We start from the raw sequence: 14,898 nt of genomic DNA, 5'->3' as shown, positions 1-14,898 counted from the left end.
CAACAAATGGAGCGCGAAAAAGCCATGGATTACATGATAACAATTCTTGACCACTCAACTGGACTGGGATGTATGTAGAAATTACATGTGAATGAGAAACGGCGGGGGTAGGTATAAATTCTACCTGACTGATTAGCGTGAGTGAGTTTAGTTTTTATGCCGCACTCCTCAATATTCCAGCTATATGGCGTCGGTCTGTAAATAATCGAGTCTGGAACAGACAATCCCGTGATCAACAGCACGAGCATCGATCTGCGCAGTGAGCCAGACCACTCAATCCAGTTTGTCGCCTCTTACGACAAGCATAGTCGTTTTTTATGGCAAGCATGGGTTGCTGAAGACCTATTCTACCCTGGACCTTCACGGGTCCAACCGAACATAACCATGACGCTGATAAACTAATAATCAGATCATGCATCGCCTGTGTACTGACTCCTGTAGCCGCAGTTTGAACGACTGGGCCTTTCAAACATGTACATCCCGTGCCGTATAATATATAGTGTACATGATGTTTGACCACTAGTGACAGACCCGTGAAGGTCCCGGGGTAGAGTAGGCCTTCAGCAACCCATGCGTGCCATAAAAGGCGACTATGCTTGTCGTAAGAGGCGACTAACGGGATCAGGTGGTCGGGCTCGCTGACTTGGTTGACATAATTATGTCATCGGTTCCCATTTGCGCAGATTGATGCTCATGTTGTTGGTCACCGGATTGTCTGGTCCAGACTCGATTATTCACAGACCGACGCCATATAGCTGGCATATTGCTGAGTGCGGCGTAAAACTAAACTCACTCACGACCACTAGTGGCAGAATGAATATGGTTTTGTGCCGCAAATAGCAATATGCAAGCAATTTCAACGGAGGGGACACCAGAAATTGGCTTCACTTATTGTACCCTTATAAACTGAACCCGAACCTTCTGCGCGACGAGCAAATGCTTTAATAACTGGGCTCCCTCACTGCCCAGTTAGAAGACTATATTTTAGACTAGCAGGTAAACTTGTGATGTTAAAGGCTGTTACTTTTACTAAATACATAACATAAAATAGATAGAAGGACTTATAACAAACGTATTTTTGACAAGATGGTGTTTGGCCGTATCAAGAGAGGCAATTACATAAATTCATCGTTTTCGTCAACTGCTCAAGCATGAAACCACAGAAAAATAATTTTTCCTCTGTAAATAGAATAAAATGAGTTGAATCTAGAACATTAATTCCGTGGAGTTTTCATGCGACGAAGATAAGTCCCAGTGAGTGTTAGGTTTCACGGATTTCCTCAATTTCTACAAGCAAAAAGAAAAGAATTGCATTATATATTTTTCAATTTCATTATTATCATGGTACAAAATAAAAAAAAATCATACCACTGTAATTTACGGATATTCAAGATTGGAACAGGAACTGCATCATATCGCAGTCTACCCAATGATTACATGATTAGAATTGTATTATGATTTTTCCAAAAATGTTCGACATTTTTCAAAAAGGAGCATACGATAAGTCACAAAATACGACGGGATTAGGCTTATAGCTGATCAAATAATTATCGCCTTTCATGTATCGTGCAAATGTTCGTATTGAGGAAATTGGGTTGCAATTTGCCAGGAGAAATAGACTGAGGGATATTTGGCCAGAAGGATTACAAAATAGAGACCCCAGAAGGAACCCCATTAGATATGATTCCTTTTCACAAGAAGTAAAGCTAGTCATATAACACTGGAAAACAGGTTCCTGCATGCGCACAGCGTCAATGATGTTACCTCTCTGACTGAATTTCCCTCTGTTTTGTACACCGTCCAGATGAAGACAACAGGCAATGGTAAGATTGAACCAAAGGATACCATCCATCCAAGTCCCGTGGCCCAGGTAGGGTAGATGTAGTCTCCATAGTTAGGGGGTCGGTAGGAGTACAGGGAGTAGCAGAAGATGATCTGTAAAACAAATGGCATCGTGATGAAGGAGCAATTATGGTAGTGTATTGTGTACATTGCCATGAGGACAAAAGGGACTATATGCAACTCAGCCAGTGTAGGTGACAGATGCATATTTCTGTGTATGTGTGAATGACGTGAGGGAACGAGAGTCTGTTGACCTGGAAATGAGATACATAACGTGGATGGCGCCGCAAGTGGTTGTGCAGAGTACGCGAGAAACCTAGGCTTTGAATCCTGCATCGCCCCGATCATATTCTTATTTTGACAACACGAAACATACACATCTTGCATTCGTGCAACCAGTATTCCAACACCGACAGGTTGCATCAAAGAAATCATTATCCCGATATACACATCTTGCATTCGCGCAAGCAATATTTCAGCATCGACATGTTGCCGCAATTTAACAATTATCCCGACATACACATCTTGCAATGGTGCAACCAATATTCCAACATTCCACATGGTGCATTCGTGCAACCGAGCATGCATGCAACCACTACTCCAGTACTGACAGTTGGATATGGCCATGAACGTCAAACATAGACAACTGTCACTCACCAGAAGGAGTCCTGGGCAGGTGAACTTCAGGATGAAGGTCATGATCCTCGGGACAGTCTTCCCGCACATTGATTTTATGACCCTTTGCAGTCTATGTGTGCCTAAAACGAACAACTGACTCCTATTGAATATCACCGGGTACTACTATAGTGAGAGAGTGAGTTTAGTTTTACGGCGCACTCAGCAATATTCCAGCTATATGGTGGAATTTATCGAGTCTGGATCAGACAATCCAGTGAGCATCAGCATGAGCATCGATCTGCCCAAATGGGAACCGATGACGTGTCAAACAAGTCAGCAGCCCGATCACCCGATCCCATTAGTCTCCACTTACAACAAGCATAGTCGCCTTTTGTGACAAGCATGGGTTGCTGAAGACCTACTCTACTCTACCGGATCTTCTTGGGTCAGTACTACCATACTGGCAGCACTCACAATGTAGACTTCTTACGTAATATATATAGAAACTCACGACACAGTTATGTGAGAGTTAATTTCAGTTGCCTTAAAGGTATTTCCCAAAAGCCGCCACAAACTGTTTCTTAGAGACACCTCAAAAAGTCAGGGCCGCCACGTTCTCTTATTCAGTTGTCGCCTTGAATACCGTCGTTTAAAGTTGTTTTTCAGCATGTCTTCACTTTGATTGACGCTCGTTTTTAGTTTGTAACAAGATGCTTACCATAGATCCAGCTGACCACAAAGCATTCCAACATTCCAAAAACTGCTATGGAGGGGAAGAATGCATACCACTCCACCAGTGTAAGCATGTACATGCCTCCCTGTCAAAAACAGTTTTGACATTATTGATTTTGTGTGTTTAGGAGGCAGTGCTGTTATGGTTTCCTACGGAATTTATATACGGAATCACATCAGGTTTCGCTCAGATACATTTTTTTTATTTTATGGGTACCATTCCGTGACAATTCTTAGCTGATGTCGGGGTTGAAATTAGAGTGTAACGACGACTTTGTCTTAAAATAGCTGAAATAAAGTTTTTTTGTGCGCTAAAGCAACGATGAGCTTGGTTCTGGTGACGTATACTTTGCCACAGTATCCATGAGAATACTGCAAAATTTCTAACCAGCCGTTCTTGGAATTTTCTACAGTAAATATATGGGTTAGTTTAAGTAATGGGTGTTCTACTGGCGTGTCACCTCTGAGAGTTAGCCGCCATTCGGTAGTGATTGCAGGGGTCATTAGCACAGACCCCGGGAATCAGGGGACTGTCGTTAGACAGTTCGTGACATTCACCTGTGTCATGTAGAGTAGGCCCAGGAGGAAGCTTGGCACCAGCACTAATAGCATGTTCATCCACCGTCGGCGAGATAGGCTTGGGAACTGATCTGATAAGGCTGTTAATGCGATCTCATAGCTTGGCAACTGTATAGAAACATATCAAACGCGTTTTAATTGGACACATGCATGTATTGTTTCTTAAATGTGATATTCCTACTATGACAACTATCATGTAGTGATATGTGCAGTTGTTGCTCTAAATCTGGCTATCTGTTCGACATATTTGTATCAATGTCTTATGAGGAATCTAAATATCATACATTACATCCGTATCAGGCCTTTGAAATCCATTGCTCAAAGAAAGATCAAAATCCAACTTTACATGTATACTTCGATGTTATGGTCGCATTTGAAAATACAAAAAACAACAACATTTGTCTGCCTTGATGAAAGTTCTAACAACATCACACTGTATTGTTATACGAGCATACGTTATAACGAAGCCTTGAATGGCGTAAATGTGCGAAACAGGGTTGTTTTCTGAATTTAATATAATACATAATATATTTTGCATCGGTCAATAAGGGTCTTATCGATATTGCCCGTGCTAGCTCAGCTTTGATAAACGACTTGCTCATATTCATACAATAGACAAAAGGTGATTCCTGAAATCAGTCACATCAGCCATTTTGTATATGTAGATTTAAAACAATATCAGGTGGGTTTGTTTTATTTTCTAAAACAAAGCATCCGCAGGCAATGAATATATGATTTCAGGACAACTCTTTTTCTGATGGACTTTGCTTATTTCTTGAGCTGAGCCTGTTCTTATACCGTTATATGATTACCAGAGAATCCAGTCCGAGTGTTAGCAAATTCAAGAAGGTCAAAACAGACCACAACTGAGGCAAGGGGAGTGACGCCACGGCTTCTGGATATGCGATGAATCCAAGGTTGTATCCTCGACAAATGAAACCACATAATTCATCAAATGGACAACGTCGATTAATCATGTGTGACTTGTCGCCTCGTACTGATACTTATGTACATATAAGAGCCAGGTGTGTGAGGGCTAAGTTAATTATCTTCGGGTGTGATTGTCCGCCCATGGAAGAAATTTCCCTACTTCATTTCTCTGTCGTGTATTCTTTTTAGCAAAACCTGCAAAGTTACCAAATGAAGAGACACGGACACAACCTACGTACCTGGAGATGATCACAGAGTTTGTTAGGAAGAAAACAAAGAGTGATTTTATTTTCAATATTTTGTTGCCACGGTGGTATTGATCAGTACATATTAATTAAACAATAATCAGTAAGATGACTCTAGCTCATGAGTGAGTGAGTGAGTGAGTGAGTTTAGTTTTACGTCGCACTCAGCAATATTCCAGCTATGTGGCGGCGGTCTGCAAATAATCAAGTCTGGGCCAGACAATTCAGTGATCAACAGCATGAGCATCGATCTACGCAATGGGGAACCAATGACATGTTTCAACCAAGTCAGCGAGCTTGACCACCCGATCCTGTTAGTCGCCTCTTACGACAAGCATAGTCGCCTTTTATGGCTCCACGGGTTGCTGGAGCTCATGCGTACAAGCAAGGAAATACCTGAGTACTGGAACGAATCCACAGTCACACCACGCAGATAAGCAACGTGACCCATGATGGCAAAGAAGGCAAACCCCATATACATAGTTGTCAGCGCAATAGCGGTAGTCAGGACCAAAGCGTCCCTACAAAAAATGTTACTTTATCACATTCAAATCAAATCACATTGTACACTTAGCTAATAGTCATTCCTCCAATGGAAAAAAACGCCCCTGTTTCTTTTCTTGGCATCTTGGTGCGGTCTGACATTGTCATTGACAATCGACGGAAGGGTACAGGAGTGTTTTCCTTCATTACATCAAGAGTTCGATCTGTCACTCATACGTTTAAGGATTGAAAAAAAATTGAATTTAACGAGGCTTACTTGTCACGATATGAGACACAATGCATTCAGAAAAAAAAGGGAAATACGACTTTCTTAAGAATACTGACGGCCGGATACAGTTGAACCTAATGACATGGTTTAATTAAGCTCTCAAAACTGAATTCCTCTAAGCTCAATTCAAGTAGGGCTACTGCGCAGTGACCGAGTAGCCAGGAACTCCACATTTATTCTAAGTGTGTTTGCATTAATACCTGTTTAAGTTACTACCGGAAAATATGGGGTTGGTATGAGTGTGTTTGACACTGATAACGTATCAATCAGTCTTCATCACGAAATAATTCCGTCATAATCTGACAACGCGCTTGAAAATTAGTCTAATAGAAAAAGTAAAGTTACTCTAAACTGTACCTTAAGCAATTGTTATTAAGTTTGTTGTGTCCTGCCATTGTTGGAAGACATCCAAATGCAATTCCTGGTGTGTACAAGGCATAATTACAAGCTTCTATCCAAATCTGCAAATTGAATGAAAACTGAATTAAAGCAACCACATTTAAGTCCATAAAAACTGGAAAACAGCCACTGAAATCAAGTACCAACAAATCTGTATCAATACCAAGCATTAAAGATATAGCGTTTGATCAGTGAAGGACATTACAGAATTAGAACAAACATGCGATAACAACACGCATTGGAACAGGAGGAAGAATCGGATTATTTCAAATCTTCCTGACATTTATTACAGAGATAGTTTAATATTGCGAAACCGCATCATCAGTGTTGCATGGGAGGTTACTCTCTTTCCCGCCATCGTATGGGAAAATGTGGATGCATTTTCGAAACTAACGAAATGAACATGAAATCACAGATGTCCATCGAAATATATACGATATTTATGATATATTAACAAACTGTTTGGTGTTTTAAAACCAACATGTTAGTGACCCATTCATTAACCAGTAATGTTCCTACGGAAATACATAAACAACTTAGCACCAGTCAGTTTAACTTTAATTTCCGTCGCCGTTCAAAGCTTTGTTAATACAGCTATATAAATGTTGAGACGACAATCATTCAGTCAGTGAAATGTTCATTCGCGATCGCTTCACCTTGGCATCTAGCAGCTTCTCAAAATGTGGGTATATGTAGTAATATATTCCGTCAGCCGAACCGGGGAGTAGGCAGCCCCGGATGAGGAAAACAGTGATGAGGATGTAAGGAGCACCAACAGTGACGTACACCACCTGTTGCCATGGAAACACATAATGAAACTGAAGTTGATATCAGGACGTGTGGTAGCGAGAAAGCAGGTATCACACAGAACTGAGAACCATAGTCACTAATGGTGTCCCGAAAGACCAAGACTAACAATTCAAAATTCGTTTACTAACGCTTTTTAAAATTTTCTTTACCTTTCCTGCAATCTTAATCCCACGAAAGAGACATAAGAACGCCAAGGTGTATGTGATAGCAAGACAGCCAACCAGAGGCCACCGCATACTACCGAGATATTCCAAACCATCGCTTATCTGTAAGACCTTTAACCTGTTTCAAATAGAGGTAATGTACGTTTACAAAAACAAAACTGATAACAGGTTCATTTACCGGGAGATATTCAAGAAGTATCGCAGACAGAGGATAACCGTGCATGAAAATAACATTTTGAACTGAACTGAACTGAACAATAAAGCATACACATTTCTAACGTGTAACGTTATAGCATTAATTTCACAAGTAACTTACCGTCATGAAAGTTGATGCATTTTGTGACAAAATGAAATTTCACATGTACTGACGTTAAGCATAATGTGTCGAACGTATTGGCATATGACCATTAGGAAATATGAAAACGAGAACTTACAGTTTTAGAACATCAGTAAAGCACATCAAGGGTGAAGACACTATTGACGGGGACTGTTCCGATTTCATTTACTTTTATAAAATATTTACAAAGCAAACGAACATAGCAAATATGTTATAACATCCAGAAAACATATTGGCCGTCCTTCTTACGTCCAGAATTCTTCTGCTGATGTGACTGCAATTAAAGGCGTGCTTCCATTAGCCAAGGCAGTAGAATTAGAGGACGTAGATGATTTGAGAAGGGCGTGTGCTGTTCTGGCAACGGTGGTGGAAACATTTGTAGAGTTGACAGGTGCGTCATCGCCGACGTTGATGAACGATATACACGACGGTGTGTTCCATGGGTTGTCACAGTTACTCCAGGGAATGTTTCGGGAGAAGGAGTGGTAGAAGTAGTAGATTAACCATGCGAACAGGGCAGAATAGTAGTTGCTGAAAAATATGCCGATGAGGACGTTCCCAATTCCCATGCCTGGAGAAAATGTATCATTTGAGGTCATAGACGCTGACATGTATTCAAGGAACACCACCCTGTAATACTATTTCATCCTTTGATTGTGTATATTCATCTATGTTTTCAAATCCTTGAATGCTTATGCATGTACTTGTTTACATGGGTACTTTAATGGATGGGATAATGAATAATGCACTACCCAATGACTACACAATCATATATACTGGTTCATGAAGTGTAAAAGTATAAAGGTCATTAAAACAACATGTCAGTGAACATGTGCCGGATACCAATTCAGAGTGCATATATCATGCAGTTTTGTAGTTTTTTAAACGTTTTTTTCTTATACGTGGTGACTGAGTCAGTGGGTTGCGATTATACGTCACACCGGCAATGTTTATACCATATCGGGACGATAAACATTCGGTTAAACTATCAGTAATATCTGTCTGAAAGGGCAGTAAAATAGTTTAACTCTAAAGCTAACCACAACAGTTGATAAAAGACTAATAACGCAAAGATCAATACAATTACATATAATTCCAATGAAATACGAGCTATATACCGCCTGTCACCAAAGCCAGACCACCTTACTGGGGATCATTGGGACTTACAGTACTTTGACTTGGCTTATGTGGAGTCCGACCTTTACCACTGTAGAACCTTCCATCGTTCGTATTTTGCTCGCAAGAACACCATTTGTATGAGCTCTTAACTTATATGCGCTTTATGAAAGGTATACAGAATATATTTTTTTGCAACTTCATTTTAATGAAAAGATGTTTCATGAGCTAAAGACATACACAGTACCTTTAAACGGTGGACACAAGTTCCAAACTTTAACTGCTCCACTCTGTGAGAACTGACCGATCACCATTTCAAGGAACACACAAGGAACTGTGCCGATGATCATGAATACCACGAACGGTATCAGAAATGCTCCTTTAAGATATAAGATAACAATTATGAACCTCATTAGAAGTGTACCCTGTTAATCCACGCACGAAAAAAGCAACAAACGAAGTGATTAGTACTTTGTTAATTAACTGTTCCTAATTTTCGAGACAAACGTCATGAATCCTCTGGTCTGGTGCTTTCATTACATTCTACGTTGAAATGAATGAACCAGTTTGGAATTAGCTTCATCGGTATCATTTTAACCCAAACAGATTGTAGTTTACTTGTCTCTGTACTGCTGGTGATGTTTATTTATTAATTGTACTGTTTTATAGACGCGTTGCTATAACCTAAGATATACATGTATTGACCAGGTCATGTGCGTCTGTGTTTCTGTGTAAAGTAGGCTAATTGCTTTAGTGAGTCATTTCTTTATATTTTTACCAAGGGATACTTGCTAGCAAAATACCCGTGTGTCTGTATAGTATTCTAACGCAGTCTTCCTTAATCATTACTGAAATATGTCCCATAATTCTGTAAGTAATTATCGGATTTTTAACTGTACTTGCCATTACCAAAGTGGTGTTAATGTATTGGTCCTTTTCAGAATCTTGTGAACGTTTACAATAAGAATTTAATTCCTAACTGGAGGAACTTTTTGTGTATTCCTGCAGAGCGGGTTGTTAAGCTATCTTAAGTTGGTAGGTTTATCCAGCAGAGATGCGTGTTTGAAGTTTTGATATGGGTTTCCATTTTGTTGAATACCTAATGTGTAGTCCTCACACACTGATATAAGTACACCCTATGGCTTTGCGTTTCTAGTTGTTTCCCACAAGGTTCATGTCAATGTAAATACTAAGCATATACAACAATGTCGACATCACTGCCAGTTATCGACTTAGATCAAATGGTGTGATCACTGAGAGGAGTAGGTTAACAGTAGGAAGCAGTGACTTTCGCTTATTCAGTGTGATTGTATTCGGTAATCAGAAACATTCGGACAACTATGGTATTACTTCGCATTTCATCATAACCAATAGTTATAAAAGGGGTAGAGTGTGGACTTGATTTAGTCATGGCGTCTCTCTGGACGGAAGCTGACAATTTCTGTTACTTGTACCAAGTCATGTATATACATATATGTTTAATTCGCTGATACTTGCAACAATACTCTTCTCATACTTATTTTGGATATATAGAGCAAGTTTACGCAACTAGTAGAACAATCCACCTCTGGGAAAACGTGTATCAAAACACATTGCAAAACCAGTGATCGAAATGACCAAGAACTTCATGAACTGAGACGACTAACGGGATCGGGTTGTCAGGCTGACTTGGTTGACACATGTCATCGGTTCCCATTTGCACAGATCGATGTTCATTCTTTTGATCACTGAATTGTCCTGTCCAGAGTCAATTATTTACAGACATATAGCAGGAATACTGCTGGATGCAGCGTAAAACTAACCTCACTCACACTCCTTAGCCCCAACTAATGCATGCACCACGCTCCAATAACTGCCCATGTCACTACGTATGAATGATCATTTCTCTTTCTTGTCGCAAACAACATGAGGAAAGCAGATCTACTGTCAATGAAATAAGTGTTTATACTCATTGCAAAAGGCCTTTCGTCTCTCTGTCCACACACGTCCTGCATGGTTGCAAGTGGCAATGTACGTGATCCAGGTCTTTCCAGGACGGTGATGAGTGAGCGATCGAGTGAATTAGTATTTAGAGTCACATCAACAAACGGTCAGGCATATCGTGACGACACGATGATGAATTCAAGCCTTATCGACGTGTATGAATTTCAGACTGAATCAGGAAATCAACAGAAACTATTTCTAGATGTAGACGTTCTTCGTCTTCGCCTCATTCACCATCTGTACGCTCTCGCGCAGTTCCCCCCCCCCCCCCCCCCCCCCCCCCAATTTTGGTATCTCGAGAACGCTCCCTGATATCCGGCGAACCTGTACCTTCGGAGACGTTCAAACAAGAGTTTTCTTCCAATCCCGTTCTACTGACTGGGCGGAGCATGACCTGCTTGTGTAGGTCATGACTGTAAACCACTTGACACATCCAATCTCGTCTTTTTATGGTTCGGGCTCTGGCAGCCACCTTTGCGATGCCTGCATGGTTTGGGTTGATTCAATACACATGGCTGTTGGTTCGCCAACCACCTACAGCTATCTTGAACAAGATACCAACTGATGCTCTACTCACTGCATTCAACATTCAACAAAGATAGCATTCAAGGTATGTGTGATGAGCTGAATTCCTCACCACAGAGTGGCATGATCTACAGACCAAGGGTGTTAGACAGTAACACCTGAGAAAACTTCGACTTTGGCATGGTTTACTCGGTTCAGAGATCACCGCAGCTATGCCTGGATGGTCCCAAGGCACCAATGGTACTGCCTTCATATGCCTAACGAACATTCATGGGTCTTGTTTTGACCAGTTCCCCTGTGGTGACTCATCAAAAAGACCGTCTGCGCTGGACTATCTATGACGTCCTTTGCAGTGCCTTCCAGTTCGACGAAACCATTGTCAAGGACGCGGGTGCCAATCTTCTATATGGCCAAGTGCTAGAATTGGACAAAAAAACTTCGATCAATCCATCTGCTGATCCAGCTGGACACCTCTACCGTGTTTTGGTACATAAACCATCTATTCTCGACCGGCTCAGCGAATCTACTAAGTGGACGATGAACATTTTCCATTTCGTCAACTCACTTGACATTGTCGCCAGAGCCAGGCGCACTACAGGAGTAAGGAATGTGATCGCCAATGCCTTGTATCGTTCATCCATCCGTCTCCAGCAGAGGGCAAGACGCTTATTCAGATCTTCCAGTCGATGATCTACCAATTCCGTCGACAAATGAAAATTATGATGTTGCTAATCGTCGACAGAGTGAAAACCCGTAGTGGCGACATAGCGTGGTCAACAAACTGTGAGGGCGTTAAAGAGAATATTTGCTTAGTGACTTAGTCAATCATGAGTAATTGAATAAAAGTAGTCTTTTTACCCGATTGTCTGCGGTTTCTTTGGCGGGCGAGAGAGAATCAGACGGCTTTTTAGCAACTTTTATGCGCTCGGTAATAATTAACCACAAGATTTTAAAAAATGTGTTCCCTTTATGACCAGAAGTCTTTCATATGCAGTGGTAAAAAGAGTACAGAAACATTGAGTTTATTTGTTCTTTAACTGGTTTGTTAATTGCGAGCACACTGGGCGTGAAGTCACTCATGTGGAACATCATTTCCCTTTCCCCGGACTGTCGACAAGTAATTTGGTGGACGGATCGTACGTTGTTGTCGACAGTCCGGGTATAAACCAGCTGAAGAAAGACCTGTTCACAGCAACATTCATCAATCGACAGGGATACGGTCTCCTCACTATTCAGATTCCCACGTTGCCTCGAAGACCGACAGTGATGATATAGAAATTGTCACGTGGGCAATTAGTGGTGCGTGGTGCATGCATCGAGACTAAGGAAGTTAAAGACAACGGGAGCAAAGAGTGCATGGGTAAAAATGTTTACGGTTTACGGTCCTTCTACTCAGTGTCAAAGCAAGGGAGAGAGGCGCGAATCGCCAGCTAGAATAAACGTACACTATACTTCAAATTTCCACGTTAGTCCTTTCCACGAGATTGTCCTTTAACAAGCTTCTCCTCGCGCATGCTCAGACTGTACAAAATGAAGTTGTTCATACGGTTTAACATGGAGCCGATTCATTAAGACGGTGAAATGTTATATACACCCGACAAAAATTCCCTTATTACATTTCAGACCACAGTAGTGCCATCCATACCTACCTCCGCCGTTTCTCATACACATGTATGGGAATTTCCACATGCTTCCTACTCCAATTGAGTAGCCAAGAACTGTCATTATGTAGTCCACTTGGGAACTCCACTTCTCGTGCTCCATTTCTGTTGAAAATGGAACGTCGATTAGAGTAGTAGCTGTGTCATTGGACGCACAGCGAATATTTATGGCTTTAAATAATATTAGAATCGATGAATAGCTGTCACTCATGAGAACCAACAGGTAATTAAAACAGGGGATGTTGCTTTTCATTCCCCATGTCATGCGTTTTGATTTCAGCTGGTAAATTGTTCTGTGTTCATTTCAATATTTTCCACCGAACGCTTTAACACAATCGACAATACAGTACTACAGTTCGGTTTAGCGTTAACCTTACTTTCATCACACTGCGGTTTTTTTTTCACGCAACGTATGCACATGGATGTTGAACATACATACATTCCAGGCATTATCACAAAGACGTTTCTTAGCAAACAGTGTGGGTTGGTGGCTGACAGCAAACCGAGTTAAGAGTCCGTAAATTGCATGCCCTCGTACAGATGAAACTTATTCCAAAGTCAGTCTTTAATATGAAAGAACAATGGAACGACTGCATTTTAAAAGAGATCAGATATTTTAGTGTTGCCCGACAAATGGCTTTAGCGAGGTGAGCTCATCACTTTATAGGAGTTAATTTAATGCGGATGTTTTCTGTGAAGGGAAGCCACAAAACATTGACCTGACAAGACAATAACCTCAAGCCTTGACAACTTAGAGCGATGGTAAGATAATGCCGTACTCAGTAAGTCATCCCTATTGTTGGTGAAGACAGGCAACCGACCATACCCTGTACGATACATTTGACTTGCACAAATACGTAACTGTACATCAATCAACTGTATTCTCAATGTGTGTTAGTTGTCCATCGTGATTTTAACGTAGTTTGTGTGCCCTTAGCTATGTCGTTTTTATCATGTTGGTAGTTAACTTCATAAAATCAAATCAGGATATCATATTAGGCATTATGTTAGCCATTCAAACATCAGTGTGGAAGCTTGCCACCCGTTGAATCACATCCACATTGGTTCATACTGAGGTTGGGCCACATTATGACGAAATCAAATAGCGACGTTGTGATACTGGTTTAAGCACATGTTTTCTGCACATGAAACAGACCGTTAAGCTTAGCATTGGAAAACATAGGTCTTGTGTCTTGTTGCTGTCTCATAGTCCATCTGAAAAAAAATAGAAAAATTATACAAAGAAAATTAACTACATAGACACTGATATTAAAAGAATTGAATCTTACTTCAGTTTATAAAAATCTGAATGTTCTTACCATTGCGATGATGTCATTAGATGTTGAAGCTGTTGATCCACAGTTCTCGTCAAGACAGCGCCAGGAAATTCATTCTCGTTTTCTCTTGTTCACTCTGTATATAAATACCCACTGACCTAAATACCTACCACCTCTAGCAGTTGGTATAAAAGTATGACCATTGCTGGGAGAGATGTCACTGCCAAATTACTTAGCGTAGTATTTCAGTGAACAAGTTTCTCATTATAATTATTATTATGCTGAAGTGACAGGTGTCATTTTGAACACTGTCCATTATAGGTGAGCACTGACTCATAAAGGTGATACCTGATTCCTCAATAAGTTATTTTCTGTTGTACGTTGCCTTTCTGTAATCAATCATTCAGTATACACAGAAAATATCTCCTCACTTCTGATTTTTTTATTCAGGCGGATACATCAGCTAACCTGAACCAAAATCTTCACTGGGACTCATTGTCCAGGGATCTGAATGAGAAGTGTAAATTTGTTCGGTTAGATTACAAGACTCTTTATCATGATAATCACGACACTGAGTGAGTCAGTTAGTTAATATTTAATGTCACATCGGCAATATCTCAGCCATAGTGTGACGAGAACATTCAACAATGAAAAAGAGCATATATACATTAGAAAAACCCGTTAACGAAGGACAGTAAAACAACTATAATATCACAATTTCAATTAAAACTAGCATGGAAAGTTAAAACTAATAGCACTATTTAGACAATACAATATAAAAACAGACTATAGATCGCCAACAACAGAAGGCAGATCACCACACTAGGAACCATGGGGACTTACAGTACCTTTGCTACCTGCATAGACCCTAGTTGGATTTACACCATCCCTTCAGCTGCTGGCGATTG

General features: G+C 40.6%; 1 protein-coding gene across 1 annotated transcript; it reads right to left on the bottom strand.

Moving 5' to 3' along the window:
* Nucleotides 1-1,206: 1,206 nt before the first annotated feature.
* LOC137255440 (sodium- and chloride-dependent GABA transporter 3-like) lies at nucleotides 1,207-12,816 on the bottom strand. Its single transcript, XM_067792882.1, has 13 exons — nucleotides 12,702-12,816; nucleotides 8,792-8,923; nucleotides 7,678-7,999; nucleotides 7,077-7,209; nucleotides 6,774-6,908; nucleotides 6,076-6,179; nucleotides 5,343-5,467; nucleotides 4,584-4,696; nucleotides 3,751-3,879; nucleotides 3,179-3,278; nucleotides 2,500-2,600; nucleotides 1,765-1,935; nucleotides 1,207-1,287 (listed from the first exon to the last, which is right to left on the bottom strand). Exons 1-13 carry the CDS (start codon nucleotides 12,814-12,816, stop codon nucleotides 1,207-1,209), a joined length of 1,761 nt encoding a protein of 586 aa, XP_067648983.1.
* Nucleotides 12,817-14,898: the final 2,082 nt, after the last annotated feature.

Source organism: Haliotis asinina, chromosome 11 (genome assembly GCF_037392515.1).
Source record: "Haliotis asinina isolate JCU_RB_2024 chromosome 11, JCU_Hal_asi_v2, whole genome shotgun sequence".
NCBI classification, from domain to species: Eukaryota; Metazoa; Mollusca; class Gastropoda; order Lepetellida; family Haliotidae; genus Haliotis; species Haliotis asinina.
Note: the sequence above shows the minus strand (reverse complement) of the source record. Positions and strands in the feature narration are given on the sequence as shown.